This window comes from Jaculus jaculus, chromosome 2, assembly GCF_020740685.1.
Source record: "Jaculus jaculus isolate mJacJac1 chromosome 2, mJacJac1.mat.Y.cur, whole genome shotgun sequence".
Classification (NCBI taxonomy): domain Eukaryota; kingdom Metazoa; phylum Chordata; class Mammalia; order Rodentia; family Dipodidae; genus Jaculus; species Jaculus jaculus.
Window position 1 is genome coordinate 77438063 of NC_059103.1, and position 19144 is coordinate 77457206.

The 19144-nt window shown below is 35.6% G+C and overlaps 1 protein-coding gene across 9 annotated transcripts in view; it reads left to right on the top strand.

The window, feature by feature from the left end:
• The window catches only part of Ccser1 (coiled-coil serine rich protein 1), a 1182362-nt gene that overhangs the window by 117594 nt on the left and 1045624 nt on the right, over positions 1 to 19144 (top strand). For all 9 annotated transcript variants that reach the window (XM_045143121.1, XM_045143122.1, XM_045143123.1 and 6 more), the window contains exons 2-3: positions 5340 to 6698; positions 11157 to 11341. In XM_045143121.1, coding sequence (XP_044999056.1) covers positions 5381 to 6698; positions 11157 to 11341 — 1503 coding nt within the window. In that variant the 5' untranslated portion in view covers positions 5340 to 5380. The remainder of the gene's footprint in view (positions 1 to 5339; positions 6699 to 11156; positions 11342 to 19144) is intronic.

Sequence of the window (19144 nt, forward strand, 5' to 3'; positions counted from 1 at the left end):
TGACATTCTTTCCGCCCCCTCTTCCGCAAGATTTCCCTGAGCCATGTTGGGTTCATTTTTGGTCTGCACATAATTTTTAAATAATAAAATAACTACACAATACCAGTCATTAACACAAGGTCCTCATATGAAACTTCCAATTAAATTACCCTAGAATTGCAATAGTGTTATGAATACTATTACAAAATAATTTAATATAGTGTCACTATTCCAAGACAACTGTTTTGTACATTTAAAAAAGTGTGACAAAATTTCCAAATCTTTTTTCAATAGTATGAAAGTCTGGTTTTTAAATCTTAACATTACCTTTCTGACACAAAATTTGTTTATCTAGCAAGAATTTCATTTATCTACAGAGTTGTTAGGAAGATTAAAGAAGATAGTTTACATGCTCATTAAATAGGAGTTCATTCTAGAAAGCTTACTGTGTTAAGCCAACATGATAAAGCTGATCACATAGCTCCTCAAAAAGTAAGTTTACTTGAACAGAATTAGGTACTTACAGAGAACATGTTTTGTGTTTTGTCTATCTGGTATAGAGACAGGCCTGTAATATTGTTTCTGTCCTATTAACTGGTAGAGACTTCATTTAACATTCACAAACCCTGTTCTATGAATGTTGGTGTGGCCACTATTTTGTGCCTATACGTGAAGTTTATATCAAAGTGGTTTTCTAAATATAAAATTGTGAGATACTGTTTCATGAAGGCAGGGTCTTATAATTCTTCAAGGTACCAAAACCTGGCTAGTGGAAACTTAAGTCATACTCATCACCTTTGCCATTCAGAGGTAGTTATAGGAAATAGGGCTAGAGGGACTTTTATTATAGGTACTTCTATGATTTTTATTTTTACTAAGTTTTCATGAGTGTGTGTATGTATGTGCATAGGGTGTATATATGTTAGGGCATGTGGATGTCAGAGGATAACCTTGGGATGTTGATCCTTGCTCCATCTTGTCCAGGACAGGGTGTCTTTAGTTACTTGCTGCTCTGAAGACCAGAGTAGCTGGCCAGTGAGCTCTGGAATTGTTCTGACTCTGCCTCCCATTGTCACACAAATGTTGGGGTTACAGACCCATGTGATACTCCTGTCCTTATTTATGAACTATGGTCAGACTTACACAGAAAGTACTTTTAACCACTGAGCCACCTCTCCAGTTCCCTATTAATTGTTTTATAAAAAATCACTGTGTTACTTAGAACAAATGAAATACCATTCCTTATAGTGGTCTTTTATTTCAGCACATCAACGAAGAGTAATTGTCATGAGAAGAAAATTTACTGAAGTGAGCAGAATTTATTCTATGTTCTTTTAAAAAAATTTTTGTTTATTTTTATTTATTCATTTGAGAGCGACAGACGGAGAGAGAAAGGCAGAGAGAGACAGAATGGGCGTGCCAGGGCTTCCAGCCACTGCAAATGAACTCCAGATGCGTGCGCCCCCTTGTGCATCTGGCTAACGTGGGTCCTGGGGAATCGAGGATCAAACCAGGGTCCTTAGGCTTCACAGTCAGGCACTTAACTGCCAAACCATTTCTCCAGCCCTATTCTATGTTCTTTATATGTCATGTTACTCCCCTTAAAATCAAGTCTAAGAACAATTTATTTAATTAAATATAGTTTAATATATCATCATAAGAATTATAATTCTTATGTTCTGATTAAAATAAAACTAATGCAACTGACACGAATCTGCTAATTTATATAGAACTATGCATTTGTTTCTATTTAAAACTTATTGCTACATAACCTGAAATAACTGCAATTTTATACTGCATTGGGACATTTCATTGCTAGAGTATTTTAGGTATTAGTTATAACTATTATATACATATAATATATATATTATAATATATGTAATATAATATATATAATATTATATATATAATATATATATTAGTTATAACTTTTTTCCTAGTACCTAAAAGCTTTATTCCTAGCTTAGTCTAATTAATAAATTGCAATTATACTCACTTGCCTTGGTCAAGTTCATTGATTATATAATCAAATAAAACATAAGAGAAAACTAAAAACTTGAAATGTTACTAGTTAACATAAAAGGAGGTTTATGCTTTTGTATATATGACACCCATGTGTTTTTAGTAATAACTTATAGAATATTTTTTAACCTTATGCTATCTGTGTAAAATGATACAGTCTAGCTTATTATTAACTGAGCTAGAAAGAAATACTACTGAGATATATGTGTTTAATGTGTACAAATGTATGTGTAAATATCCAAAATTTTACAGTCTGTTAATATGTTAGTAAATAAGAATTAATCATAAAATTAATACAATCAATTATCTAATATTATCAATGGGGAAGTAGAATTCAAGAAAAATGTATTCTATAAATATGTTATAAAATAATGTCATTGATCAATGTGATTATCAGTGTTGAATTAAAAAAAATCACAATAAATCCAAGATTCTCCCTCTAAGTCTGTGACAGAATTGGTATTCTAAACCAGTATGTGACTAATTGGAAGTAAATATTCAGTACATTAACCATGATTTGTTAGCACAGAAAAGGATATAGACAGTATTTATAACCAACGCACTGATGCATTGATCTGGGAATATACTCATTTTTTTTTCATTACATCAGACCAATATTACATTTTAATTTGATTGATCTTTTATTTGAATTTGCACTGGGCTATACACTGAAAGCATTGGAGTCCAAGTAACTGTCTATGTAGTTCTATACTGTCAGATGTCTGTGTTACTGACTTTTTACAGAGAGAAGCACACATACGTGATCATAAATGTTCCTTGTACTCACCATTTTATGGAATCCCCTAAAATCTGTATTACAATACTTATTCTTAATATTTTATATCAGTTTATATACTGTTACTCTCCTGTTATTCATATTTGTGTCTTTGTAATATATTAAACAAAGTTAAAAGGAGGTTATTGATATTTAAAACATAATTACAATACAATACTACCATTTTATTCAGTGTTTATGCCAGTACAATTCTGATAAAAGTCTGGATTTTGATTTAGATATTATTATCCATTTTTTAATCAACCAGGATATTTTATTGCTACAACCATGGATAATTTTATTGCTACAACCAATAAATTTTATTAATCTAACCAAAGACAAATATTACAAATAAATAACAAATTTGATTAAGCAAATATGAATCAAAATTTCCTTTAAAATGAAAATCCTGTACACTATAATTGTAATTGTAGTTTTAGTTTTTAGAGATATGTTCTCAGTCTTGTCTAAATTGGCCCAGCACTCATTTTGTAGTGTTTAGCCTTGAATTTATAGAATTTCTCCGAGCCACCACATCCAGCATAAGTCCTAAACCTATTTATGTTGTAAACTTTTTTATTTTTTAATATAAATTTTTAAGTATGTTAAGTATGGTTTCCATTTTTCAAGTTTAAATTTGGAGTATTTCTTTAATCTAAGGGGAGAGTGTTAATATGATGCAAATTTATTTAAGTACTTTTTTAAGTTGCAGTACATGGTCTTGATCACTTAGTACCCAATATATTTTTGTACATCTTTAGGTGGATTTTGAATGTCAGTTATAACTTTTATGAAAAGAAAGAGCTCTTCCACCCTCTGTTGATGTATATATGCAACTACACTCTTTTAGTTCTAAGCTTGGTTCTCTTAGAAAACAAAATTTAAGACAAGTCCAGTTATTTTTGTATTTCATAAGAAGCACTGCAAATATATCTAAGGAGCACACATTTGTATATGTATGGCTACTAACTGGTATCTAATTATCTAACTAGTCGTTAAGGCTATAGCTAATCATGACATCAATTTATTTTTTCATAAAAAAATGGTTATAAATTTCCTTCTTCCATATTGTCTTATTAATTCAATTGACTATTGGGCTTTTTTAAACCTTCTGTGGTTGTTTAGTAACATTTGTAATATGGAAATACTAAGACCTTCAAGATGTTAAAACCTGGATTGGACTATTTTCATGTGACCTTCACTGAAAGCACTTTTGGAATAAGTACCATATGACAAAAATGTTTGGGACAGATAGTTTGTAATAGCAAAATTAAATAGTGTTTTAGCTGTTAGGACTGTAAATATTAACATTAATTAGTCTCTTTGTAATGAAAGTCACATAAATATAAAATTTAGTGGTAAAGTATAGTTCGGAAAGTTAACCACTTTCATGGTGTTTTAAAGATTCTTAGTATTTCCATAAATGGAAGAAAATTGTAAGACACTAGTAATTGATGTTTGAATTTTGTCTAACTTGATTGTATTATTTCTAGAAGCTTTTCTTTACATGCCCATCTGCTGCTCCTTCCCAAAGACAACTACTAGTATTAATTTTGTTTATGTCCAAGATTTTTTTTAAAACACATATTTCATACGTTTTGAATCACCTTCCACATGATCTTGTTTTTTGTTAAATCACATTTGTTTTATTTCTTTAGTGTAGTTCTTTAGATATAATTGTGACAGTGAGTTATGAATTTATTTTCATTACTCAAACTTGTTTGGAAAGATGTCTCATGGAATTGCCCCATAAGCTATAATAGTACCTGAGTACAGATGCCCAGCACCCATTTAAAAAGCTGGATGCTATGGCAGGAGTTTGTAATTGCAGCCATATTTGTGGAATGAAAGGAAGGCAGAGATTAAGACTGTTGTAGAAGATCAGAGTCAGGTAGCCTGGCAAAAGCAGCAGTGAAAATTGTGAGGCCCTGACCCCGAGGAGTGAAAGGTGAATACCAACACCTGAAAAGTGTGACCTCTGCACCTGCCTGCACTCACACACTTGAACACACATACACACCATGCACACATAACACATACACACTAAAAAATAAAACTGAAAAGCCTTTTTTTTCACATTAGTGTACTATTCACAGCAACAAAAGAAAGGCCCACTGTTAACATTGTGAACTACATTTTTCCAGAGTTGTAAGTCACATGACTATATCAGCTTGTCTCAGACAGGGTTTGTAGTGGGTAATGAGTAAGCTGTTACATATACTCTACATCCAATTAAACCAATGCAAAAAGTCAGTACAAACAACCTACCAAAATTTAGAAACAGGTGTGAGTAGTAATATTGACCGGATCTTAAATAATACCTGGTGTTCCAATGTAGCACTCTGTTTTGATTGACAATATATCTAAATTTTACATCATTGTAATATTTCTGTATAGGGTGATGGCATTTTTCTATTTATAAATTAAAAGTTTCTAATGTGTCACAATTTTATTGCTTCTGTATAAATTATAAACTGTGACTTCAAAAGCAGTGCTTTATTTAATCAGCAATTAATAATAAAAACATACTGACTTGATCTTTTTTTTTTCTTAATTTATTCAGGCTGCTAAATTGGATATCACAGTACAAGCCTCGGGGTCCCAATGGGGGACTCAGGATCAAGACGATCTACCCTGGTTTCCCGGTTGCCAATATTTAGAAGAAGTGTTAGCAGAAGACATGATTCTCTTCCTTCTTCACCCTCATCTAGCAATACCATTGGTGTTCATAGCTCCTCTCCTTCCAGCACAAACTCTAGCTCAGGCAGCACAGGGAAACGCAGGAGCATATTCCGCGCGCCTTCTATCAGCTTCCACCATAAGAAGGGGAGTGAACGTAAGCAAGAACCTATGGACCAAAGCCTTAGTATTTTCAATGGTGCTCAACCAAGTCAGAGCAATATGCAGAAACTGAATTTGGAAGAACAAGTTAAAACTAGGGGAAGACACTCTTTGGGTTTTAGTAGTTCACAGCATAAGAAGATAACAAGGTCATTGACAGAGGATTTTGAAAGGGTAAAGGAGCCATCAACTAACAAGAATGTCTTTATTAATTGTCTAAGTTCTGATAAAAGTGAGGGGGAGGATTCTGGATTCACAGAACAAACTCGCTATTCTGTTAAACATTCAACCAGGAGGTTACTTCCTAAGTCCTTTTCATCTCACTATAAGTTTTCCAAGCCAGTTTCGCAGAACCAAACTACTTCATTGGTACCACAGTCTGGATTCTCCCTGGAAATCACACAGTACAAAGAGAGAGAGCCCAGTTTAGCAAGAACTTCTCCATCTTACTCTGTGGATGTAACAGAACGGGTAGGAAGTTCTTTACAATCTCCTTTGCCTTCTGCTGATCTTACCACAGCTCAAACACCCTCAGAATTTTTAGCTTTGACTGAAGATTCTACGTCTGAGGCAGATGTATTTCCTAAAAGTGGCAGTATGGCATCCCACTGTGATAATTTTGGCCACAGTGATTCTACCTCTCAGATCTCTCCCAGTCCTGCTGCTGTTACAAAGTTAAAAAGGGAACTTACAGAAGCTGTGTCCTGTGCAATTATGTCTCCTGGGAAATACAGCTTAGAAGGTCATTGTAGCCTTGAATCCCATTCCTTGCCAGAAACCTCTGCTGCTAGCCAGAAGGAAGTGTTACTGCAAATTACTGAGCTGTCTGTTCAGGATGTGAGCACCTCAGAGACTTATCTACCATCTGGTCCTCAAAGAGAAGAAAGTACCATATTACAGAATGGCGAGCCTGTGCTGAGGACTAGCTCTCCGAGGAAGCTTAGATCTTATGATCAGCATAGATCATTAACTGGCCATGTCAAAGGAATCCATCCTATTTCAGATTCAATAATCCCCTGTTCTGCAGATCATCATGTTTTTAACAAAACATTCTCTGGATATGAAGAAAATTCTGCCAAAGGTATTCTGATTTCTTTTATGATAAATGATACACACTAATTTTATTTTTTTAACTCCATCTGATAAATGGAAGTTATATTTTCTTTTTCACTTTACTTTTGTTCTGTTAAATGTTTCTTTTGCTTGATGATTTTTTAAAAAACAATAATTTAATGATTTCAGAAAGCAGGGTCTGGGGGAGGGAGGAATATAAGCACATGAGGGACTCCTGCTACTGCAAACAAACTCCAGACACTGCTCCACTTTGTGTATCTGGATTTGTATGGGTACTGGGGAATAGAACCTGGCCATCAGATTTTACAAGCAAGTACTGTTAAATACTGAGCAATCTCCCAGCCCCTTTTGCTTGATTTTAAATTTAAACCCTGTTTTAATAGAAATGACTCTCTTGGTAATCATTTTTTCTTTGCTGTGTTATTCCTATCCTGACCTCTGAAAGAATGGAAAGAAAATAATTTTATTTGGTTTATCTAAACAACTACTATTTTTATAGGGGTATTGATATTTCCTATTTAATCAAATGGATATAGTTCAAAATCTTTATAAAAGAAATGTGTATACTATAACTTCCATTTAATGTGTTAAGTAAAGTTTTAATGTTGGCTAGATTTCATGTTTTAATATGACAAAATTCAGGTTCTAAATCTATAGTCCTTGAAGCTGGAAACCCTCCCTGGTTCAAAACATGCCTATAACATTAATTAGCTCTATATCCTTGGACATATTCACCTTGGTTTAAAGCAGTGTATGTGTGTTTGTTAAAGCAGTGTATGTGTGTGTGTATGTGTGCATGTATGTACATACAAATTATTCCACTGGCCCTAGAAAACATTTGAGGAAAGTGTTGAATGTATACCACTCATTGGTCTATTTTTGCTATATTTTTCTCCACTATCATTGCTATCACTACTACTAACTTTTCAATATTGAAAATGATTATTATTTTCTAGGAACTAGTTTGCATTTTTATGTAAATTAATAATAAAATAATTTTAGTTTCTTACTATGCTTATAAGCTAGTTCAAGAGCAGGAAAACTGAAGGGCAGATACGTTATGTATTCATAGTTACATATAATTTAATAGACAATTGATTGGGAAGCAAAGACTATAAAGATGGTTACTCTGTTACTATTTTACACATATGAAAACTCAGGCCAATCAGAATAAGTAGCACAGACATGTTGATCATATCTGACTCCAAAGTATAGGTTCTTCATAGCTAGACTTTAGTTGATGCATCATCTAAAATATTAAATGAAATTCAAAATATGTCAAATTATGCATTATATTAAGAATCATAAAATTGTAGGGCTGAGTATATGGCTCAACCAGTAAGAGCACTGAGTAAGCATGAGGACCTGGGATCAATTGTCAGCACTGACATTTAAAAGCCAGATAGGGCTAGAAAGATGGCTTAGTGGTTAAGTGCTTGCGTCTGAAGCCTAAGGACCCCAGTTTAAGGCTCGATTCCCCAGGACCTATGTTAGCTGAATGCACAAGGGAGCATACATGTCTGGAGTTCCTTTTCAGTGGCTGAAGGCCCTGGCACACCCATTTTCCTTTTACTCTCTCTGTGCTTCTTTCTCTCTCTCTGTCTGTCACTCTCAAATAAATAAATAAATAAAAATAAACAAAAAACTTTTTAAAAAGCCAGATAGGGCCATATGTGCTAGTAACCCCAGCACTGAAGGGGGTGGATACAGGAGGAGAGTTCCAGGTTCAGGAGAGACTATCTCATGAAAATAAGGCAGAAGTGGGATAGAGGAGGACACCTAACATCCTCCTCTTGGCTCCGTACATGTGACCATCTGCACACAACATACACACATGCACACACCACATGCACACACCAAAAGCAAAACAAACAAACAAAAGGAAACCAAAAATACAGTCAAAACTAGGACTGGAAATGTAGTTCAGATAGTAGGGCGGTTGCTTACCATACACAAGACACTACAATTCACTCTGTAGTGCTGAAAAAGCAACTCATGATTATATGATGTATTGCACTAAATTATTCCATGAACACAACAATTTTTTCAGCTTAAATACATGAATTAGTTTTTAGCTTATTTGACATAAGAACAAATTGTATTTTTAAAATAGAATCTTACTATGTAGCAAAAGCTGACATGGAATTTGCTATGTATCCCAAGCTGGTCTTGAACTCACAGTAAATCTCCTGTGTCAATCTCTAGTGTGCTGTAGTTGCAAGTTCAAGACACCATGCCCAGCAACACAGGACCACTTTTATGCATCTGGATACTTAATAAGTTCACAGTTTTGGCCTAAATTCCATGAGCTTCTTCTGTTTGTTTTGGTTTTTTTGGGGGTGGTGTCTTACTCTAGCCCAGGTGAATCTGGCACTCACTGTGTAACCAGGCTGGACTCAAACCTCAAACTCACAGTGATTCTCCTACCTCACTGATATATATTTATATTAATAATATTATACTGTTACTCAATTAATAATAAATAATAAACCTTAGATGGAGAGAGAGAGACAGAAAGAGAGAGAAAGTACCATGGATAAAAGGGCCTTTGCTTCTGCAAATAAACTTCAGATTTTGTACATGTAACTTTACATGAGTTCTGGGCAATCAAACCTGGGCCTTCAGGCCTTGCAAGCAAGTATTTTAACTACTAATTTATCACCATAGCCCCTTGGTTTAGTATATCCTATTCTTATTTTCAATGTTACTTTGCTTCAGTGTTTAATTGATTATTGGGCATTTGTATCTCTATAAAAAGTAGACAATAACTACACTGTTCTTGTGATTACCAATTGGTTGATTGAGATCCTTGCTGTAAGACCTTTAGATCATCATAGGAATTTGAACAATGACTTGTCTATTCTTGGTCAAATAAAGTGATGACACCATGGGGAATTTATAGTATATTAACCTTTACTTTTGAGAATACTTGTGACTCTTCCTAAAATTGTTTAAGGCAGCTCTTTTTGGCTTTTTTTTTTTAAACTTCTCCTGAACTTCCAGGTTCCTGCTGTGGCAAGGCCTGCTCATCTGTGTAAGCTTGCCTGGCTAAGGTAGGAAGGACACCTACTACCACATGAGTTCTCTACCCCTCTTGCTTCCACATAGCAAGACTCTCTGTACTTTGTCCTCTTTCCTTTTCTTAATCTAATAAAGTCCCTTTAAGTCTTAAAAAATGTAGAATTAAAATTATCTGTGTAGCCAAGGCTGACATGGAATTTATGCTGTATCATAGGCTAGTCTAAACTCACAGCAAACTTCTTGCCTCAGCCTCTAGTCACTGTAATTACAAGCCAACATGCCCAGCAATATGGGCATCACTGTTATGTATTTGGAATTTAGAGAAATCACTATTTAATCATATTAAAATATTTAATTAATTTATTTACTTGAGAGAGAATGAGGACATCGTTGTGCCAGGGCCCCTAGCCATTGCAAATAAGCTCCATATGCATGGACCACCTTGACCATCTGGATTTATGTGGGTACTTGGGAATTGAACCTGGGTCTTTTGGCATTTGCAGGCAAGCACCTTAACCACTAAGACATCTCTCCAGCCCTATAATACCGTGTGTGTGTGTGTGTGTGTGTGTGTGTGTGTGTGTGTGTTGGTTTTCACTCTAGTTCAGGCTGATCTGGAATTTACTGTGTAATCTCAGGGTGGCCTCAAACTCATGGTGATTCACCCTACCTCTGCCTCCTAACTGATGGGATTAAAAGCATGCCCTACCACACCTGCCATTTAATCATATTTTATGCAGTTTGCATTTGTTACTGTGAGGAGCAAGGGACTACCTAAGGTAGAACATTGGCAAAGGTTTGAAGGCATTTAGTGATCTATGCACACATTTGAAAGAAGTGTATTAATGTGTAGGTGATAAGTCAAAGATTGTGGGTTTGGTACAAGCCTGCATGAGTGCAGTCTGGTGTAAGAAGAGTAAAGGATAAAGTGAATAGCAGAAGATGAAGTTGTCAAGTTGACTAGGATGCGCTCTGTAGTGGAAACAAAAGAGGTAGGTCATACACTGTGGGAAGTGACAAGGGGAGTGATGGAGATAGATCTCCCTGAAGTTTAAGTACCTTATTCTGGTTATCACGTGCTGTATACAGGCTTTCTGGAAATGTGAAGAAGCAAGTGGAAACAGGCAGAGATGGAATTGTTGGGGTATTGTGGAAGCCAGTAATGAAAGCAGTAAGTGCTGATCAGATTCTGTGAAGATCTTGAAGGAAATAAAGACAGAATTGTTCATGTGGTCACTGTGAGCTATAAGAAATGACTAAATTTTGGGCTTTGAAGATATTGTTTTATTTAGTATACTAAAGTATTATTATAAACTTACAATGTTTCCTATAATAAAGAATTTTTGAACCATTCTAAGTGTTTTACTTTATATTTCAATGGAACTTTAATACAAAACATCATGCAGGCTTTGATATTAATTTTTACTTGCTTTTCTTTGAAAAGTTCTTGCCAGAAGCTTCAGTCCATATCGTGAGGGAAGATTTATAGAAAGGCGGCTAAGATCCTCATCAGAAGGGACAGCTGGGAGCAGCAGAATGACTCTGAAACCAAAAGATGGACATATTGAAGAAGGAAATAGCTTAAGGAAGCAAAAAGCTGCCTCTTCTTCCTCAAAAATGAACAGTATGGTAAGTATGAGCATATGTCTGCCAATGTCTAAGTAATATCCCATACACCTGGCATGTATGTGCTGCTTGTAAAATGAGCAGACTGAAGGATGTTCTCCTGGTATTTGAATGAAAAATTAGTTTCCAAATTAGTTTCTATAGTTGATGTTACCAATTGGAGAAGCTAATTTTTCACTTGAAGTTTACATGTGCAAGGAGATGATAACATGTCATGATAGATGCCTCTGTGTCCATGTTTACATCTGTAAGAAGTTTGTAAGTTTTTATTTTACACATACAATTTATTAATTTACTTGCAAGCAGAGATATACAGAGAAAGGAGAGACAGATAAACAGAGCAAGAATGGTCATGCTCAGACCTCCAGCCTCTGCAAATGAACTTCAGATGATGCATGCATTACTGTGTGCATCTGGTTTATATGGGTACTGGGGAGTAGAGTCCAAATCATTAGGCTTTGTAGGCAGGTGAATTATCTATTGAGGCATCGTGCTAGCCCAAATTTTTACTTTAAAACAAGAATAAATAATGAGTATTAACCTTAGATACTATTGCTTCACACCCTATGTCCATCCTATAAGCACTCTAGAAAATGCCCTGTTATAGAGCACATTTTGTCATTACCTTCTGCAGGATGTTCAATGGCCACTACTCGGGTTCTCTGTTCACATGGTGAGCAGGGTATAATGTCTGTGAGGCCAATACACGATTCCCATCAGAATATCAAATACATTGCTGATGACCAAGATATCAGATTCTTGGTACAAATGCTGATTACTTGTAGGATGAGGATTTGTGTAGGGTGTGTATATGGTGTTGTGATCAAAGCTTTCTTTATGGAGAAATATTTATATTGACAGTTGCACATCATACATTCAACCTGCCTAAACTTGAGCCTTTTAAATCATCTTTCTATATCTGAAATGTTATTCTAACTATATTGCTTTATAAATAAATAAAAGTCACCATCTTTCTTAAATGAACATTTGAGATTTAGAATTTAAAATATCATGGCCTGAGAAGAGTTTTGTTGTATTGAAGCCTTACAAATTTTCATAAAGCAGGCTTTCTAGCCAAGATTGAGAGAAAAATTGATTGAATGGGATACACATACATATTTAAAAGATTATTGATGGACCTAACCTCTCCGTTTAGCCAAAGACAATGGAAGTTTCCCTCTAGGGTCTTTTACCTTCCAAACCACAGGCTTTGTTCTCAGTGCCTCAGATAGGCACACAGATAGGGCCTCATATCTAATCAGAGAGCAGTTGATTAAAACCTATGTGCCACAGTTGGACTGTTGGGTCCAGCTTGCCTTTCTAGTAGAATTTGTAGCTTGCAGGATCCACTGTTTGTTCACACAGTTACTGACTTTTATTCCCTTGTAGCTCACAATGCATTTTTCAGCACTGTAAGAGCTACCACTTAGGGAGCTGGCTTCCATCTCAGCTCAAGCTTTATTTCTCAATGCTCTTTGACCTCAACCTGTAGTGTCTTTGGCAGTAAGATCTTACCACCTAGTTCTGGTTGCTAACCAAGTACTCTGGCAATTGCCTACATGGTGATGGGGGACTTGAAGCCAATCAGAATTAAAAGAGAAAGTGGTATGCTTAGTACCAGATGAGGAATCATCTTGACCACATTAGACAGGGCCCAGCCAACAAGGCAGAGGAAGTGAAAGATTAAATATTAGTGCTGCTTCCACTGTTAGCTAGAGAATGTTCTCTATAGGGATTTCTATGGACGTATCAAACAAAATAAGATGCTTTCAAGAGGTCAACAGTAAAGGAGATTTCTAATATGTCCACAAAGGCTCAGGGAACATTGTGGAAAAGAGAGCAGAAATAATACAATAGGCACAGGATGGAAATATATACTGTGACTCATTGTCTTCCTGACATGAAGTAGCTGGTGTACTCATAACCCTCGAGTAGTTACAGTTACCTCAACTAAGGAGGACAACCAGTGGAACGAAGCTGGGGGAGGGGGAAAGGGTAACATGATGGGTACACGACCAAGTTGCTGTATTTTCCTATATTAAACTTCCCAACAAATTATACATATGTCTTCCTGCAGTACAGAATAACTTCCACGAGGTGGCAGGAAAACACCATTCTGCAGTGGTGTACACTATCCATACAGTAACAAAAATTTGGTAAATCTGCTGCAGCTGCTTACTGGATTTACAAATTATATTGGCAGAAACAAAAAAAATAGCACTTTTGAGTGCTTAAAATAGATACCTCAGAAATTATGATTTCACTGTTTTGTGTGAAAATCATTACATTTTCTAAATTCCTCTTTCAAAATAATTCACATGTTTTAAGTATGAATCTGTGGTCCATTTATTTCTTTTCAAAAGATCACAATAATAGCATGTACTTTCACATAAACCATGTAACGCTTTCAATGCTATAATCACATTATATCCTCACAAAACACTACAAACTAAAATGTTGTAATAATCAAGTGTTAAAAGAGGAAAATATGACCCTGAGAAGACAGTAATTTCTCCCAATGTACATACCTCAAATAGAAGATCTAGGCTTTGGGACATATCTGTCTACATGTAACATCTGTACTATATCCAACCACAGTGCAATAAAACTAGAAATCAACACAACAGTAAAAACAGAAAACACACAAGAGAAAACTCTTGGACAGTGAACAATTCCCTTCTGATCAACAAGTGGATTGTTGAAGAAATTTAAAAAGAAATAAACAAATTTATAGAACTGAATGAAAATGAAGACACAATATAACACATCTTATAGGATACAATGAAGGCAGTGCCTAGAGGGAAGTTTATATCATTAATGTCTACTTTCAATAAATAGATCTCAAATATTCATCTGAAAGCATTAGAAAAACAACCAATCCCCTAAAGCACCATACAGCAAGAAATTATCAATATTAAAGCAGAAATAAATAAACTGAAAATGAAGAAAACAAAAAAACTGATGAAACAAGAGCTGGTTCTTTGCAAAAAATAAAGATTGATTAACCTCTGCTCAAATTGATCATCAGAAGAAAAAAAGAGAAGACTTAAATCAATAAGATCAGAGTTGAAAATGGAGTTCCAATGAAATTGGAAGATAATATCAATAAATATTTAAAAAATTTGGATTCCACAGAATTGTAAAACCTGGAAGAAATGGGTGTTTCTTGATACATACCAGGTACCGCAACTAAACCCAGATCAGATAAATTATCTGTTCAATACTTTAAAAAAAATGGCTTTTAAAGGTAGGGCATTGTTCTTGGCTAAACTGACCTGGAATTCACTCTGTACTTTCAGGGTGACCTCAAACTCATGAAATTCCTCCTGCTTCTGTCTCCTGATGCTAGGATTAAAGGCTTGCACCACCATGCCTGGCTTTTCAATACTCTTTGAAAGAGACCTTATCTAGGAAAAGATTATTTTAATTCTGCCAGCATTCTCTCTAGACTACAGTTTACCAATGAGTAACTAGTCATGATTTCCCAAGCAGCTTTCTGTAATGTATTCTAACTAAACATTTATAAGATTGTTCTGTGCTAAAAAAAATAATAAAATTATGTGAATGTAAATTTACATAAAAGGACAATACACAGGACCCAGCATTCACAGAAGAAAGTGGCTGGCCTGGTATAAACTTGGCTAAGTGATAACAATAACTTCTAGATCTAGAGACTTTTAGTTCAAAATTATTTTCTCAAGCTATATGTTCATTGTGGAGGATGCCAAGGATTCTGTCTTTATTTCTTTATCCTAGCTAGGCTTTTATTCAGTGGCCATCGCAACATTTATCTTTCCTTGTGGCAACACCAAGAGATCTCAGCAGGCCCTGGTTCTAGAAAACTGTTTTGACCATGAGACTGGTTCCATGTTTGCTCACAACTCAGTTGTCTGAACTCATCATGTATTCCACACACACAAAGCACTACTGCTACTTTGCCTTCTGTCTGGGAGAGGGAAAATCAGACATGTTTGGTCAGCCTTAATTATAGTTATATTATCACATATTTTATTGTACCTCATTCCATCTAATAATTGATATTTCTTACTACATCTTCCTTTTGTCCACAGTCATCAAATGCTTTTATATTGGGTTTTTCAGTTTAAAAATAAGAGCATGTCAGAAATTGAAAAATTAACATATAAAACTGTGAGTGTTGTTTTGGGACTATTAGTTTTTCCTTCCTTAAAAAACGTGAGATACATATTTAAAGGACTACGTATATTTTTCATGTGAACTAAGGAATCATTGTTAAAGGATTTTATTATGCTAAGAAGTTGGTCTTGGGTCTATGGGACTGGCTCAGTGGATAAGATGCTTATAGTGCAAGCATGGGGACTGAGTTTGGATCCCCAGCACCTTTATAAAGCATGAGGTGTGTTGACCTGCTTCTTTAATTCCATTGGTCAGGAGGTTGACAAAGGAGGATCCCCAGGATGGACTGGCTAGCTAGTCTAATCAACTATGTGAGCTCCGGGCTCATTGAGAGATTTCCTCAGAAAAGAAACTGGAGAGCAACTGAGGAGGACACCTGACATCAACCTCTGACCTGCACATGCACGACAGACACACCCACACACATACTGTCTCTCTTGCTCTCTCTCACTCTCATACACATACATATTTATACATAATGCACATACACTCATACTATACGTGCATACACATGCCAAAACATGGATGCAGAAGACATGACTCAGTAGGTAAAGTGCTGGCTGTACTAATATGAGAACTTAAGTTCTGATCTCTAAAAGTTGTGTAAATGCAAGATGTAGCAGCACACATCTGTGATCCCAGTATTGAAGAGGCAGAATTAAAGAATCTCTGAGGCTTGATGATTAGCTATGTTAGCTGAATCAGTGAGCTAAAATTCAGAGATAAAACCTGACTCAAAGAATAATGTGGTAAGTGACTGAAGATCCTCAATGTCTCCCTCTGACCCTTACATGCACAAACACATAGAGTACACATGCATCCACATATATGTATGCATGCTCATGAACACACACACACACACACACACTCCAATATACATGCTAAAAAAGAGCAAAAAAAAAAAAAGACCTTGAATGTCAATGGTCTTATGATTAGTGATTGATTAGTCACTGTGCTTCCTGAGAATTGCTCTATCTCATCACACAGCAGGATTCTGGAAGCATTCATTTGTGACATGTTTTACTTGGACACGCATCTCATGTTCAGTGTGCCTTTGTATAGAAACTGTTAATACCATAAGTACTAGAAACATGCAGATTATTAGGATCTCATTTTTAATTTAATATATATTTGTATAGACACATCATGTGTTGGTACCATCATTTCCCTACTCCTTGCCCCCATTCTGCTGAGGGCCCTCCACAGTGTGGGATTGCTGGTATTCCCCATGGGGTTGTGGGTTATGAGTTGTGAGAGCAGCAGTCAGTCATTGTGTGGGGGGAGGTCAATTATTCCTCTGAAGGCCCTTCCAATCTGTGGCTGTTATAGTCTTTGTGCCCCCTCCACAAATTTTCCTGAGTTCTGGTGGGAGAAAAAATAATTATGTATATATAAAAAAATGAGAGAATTGGTATGCTAGGCCCTCCAGCCACTGCAGTCGAACTCCAGATATTTGCACCTCCATGCGTGTATGTGCAACCTTGCACACTTGCATCATTTTGTGTGTCTGCCTAATATGGGACCTGGAGAGTTGAACATGGGTCCTTAGGTTTCACAGGCAAGTAACTTAACTGCTAAGCCATCTCTCCAGTCTGGATCTCATTTTAATTTTTTGATACGTCTAGGTCCATAATTTAGATATTGTTGTCAATTACGGTATAATCTAAGTAAGCCATGTTTAAGATAGCCATGCATTTTACCTTGCCCTTAATTTCTTCTGGTTATGTCATGAGGACTTGAGTTCAGACCCCAGAACCCATGGAAAGGTGGACACCACAGCACCAGCACTGGTAATCCAAGTGCACCTATGGAGACAGGGGCAGTGACAGGACCCTGTGAAGCTTACAGTCCAGCCACCCTAGTGAATGCAGCAAAGAACAAGAGACCCTCTCAAATGAGGAGAACTGTGAGCACTTAACTATGAAATCGTCCTCTGACCTCTACATACTGCAGTACATGCATTGCCTGTACTTGCACAAACATGAACCTGTACAGACAAATACATCATGCAGCCTCTTCCTCACACAAACATGAATTCCCTGTTCCAAACAATCCTTCACTCAGAGCTGCACACTTGTGTGTATTTCTATTTATGATTATTCATCAAGGAGGTATTTAAAAGACAGTATTAAAGAATAAGTACAGATATGTTCCCTATACATATATGTCCATTTTCTGCTAATAACATAACACTAGAGACTGGGTGAATTTCAAAGATATTTACTTTGGATAATGGATGTAGTTCAAAGTTAGGGTCTACTATCTGCTAATAGACTCCTGGCTGGCAGAGTCCCAAGGAAGAACAAGAAATCAGATGGGGAATGAGAGATAGAACATGAGAGTCTGATACAAGCTGGTTTTAAAGGACATCCACTTACAAGAAATTCCATGTTTCCTGGACTAATCCATTCATGAGGAAAAAGTTCTGATCACCTTTTTAATTTCCCACCTACTCACACCTCTTAATATCTGTTTTGGTATTACATTTCAGCATGGGATTTCTGAGGGAACAACTGCTCCAATGTTAGGACAGCACTCTATGTTACCTTTCAGAAGGTTTGTATCCCATTAAAATTAGAAATTTGAGAACTGAAGTTACTTACCTTTTACTCTTGATGTGAAACTCTTGTTTTTGGTCAGATCAAACTTATCCCTTATTTTGTATGTAATGGCAACTACATTATGCTTTGTGTGTCCATGAGCAATTCATGACTTTCTAATTCAGCATTACTGACAAATTCTGATCTTGTGAGTAAATGCATAATATAACATATAATCAATACCAATTGAAATGTTATTTTTTTTATAGGACTGTCACCAAAACCTGAGGTTTTCACAATTTTTATACAGATAAATGAAATTATTTTTCTTACAGTTATTCAACCTTTTTACATTTAAATATATTTAATACCTTAAGCAAGATAAATTCTGAGTTGTGTGATTTAGAAACACAGTACCATTAAAAAATTAAATTCAATGCTGAGCAGCATAGATTATAGAAATAAAAAAATATTTAATATATTTGTAATTTTACACATATGTACAGCATTTATGACTATGTCATAGACCATCATATGACCATGCCAGAATGGAGAGAGATGCTGAGTAATAGACCTTACTTACAATTTCCATCTTCCTTGTAGTGATGCACTTGTTTTGTCAGTCCTAAATCAGAGCAAATATTGATTTACTAATCTTTATCATATAATTCAATGACCATGTCAATGTAGTGCTATCATTCATGTTGATATGCCTCATGTTTTCATGTCTTTAGCTTGTTGGATCAAACCTTAAACAAGGTAAATGAGCATTTATTTTAGTTCTATTATTTTAAGATTTTTGTTTTATATATTTTTAGTTTCCAGTAGAATTATGACTTTTACATGTAGCTAGTTGTTTCAGTACTTCTCAATGCCTAGTCATGTCATATCAGCGAAAAACAAGGAATCTATAGGCATGAGAAACTCATATCTTTAAGAATTCTTTCCAGGTATATCTACAGACAGGAAGCATAGAGAGGTCTGGGATACCCCCAGTTACCCATGTACTTTCTTTCTGCACCAGATGGGCCAGAATCAGGTGAGGTTTGGATTGCTAGATATGATCTGTTGCCTCTTTAACATGGGAGTGGTCATCTCATTGAAAACATTG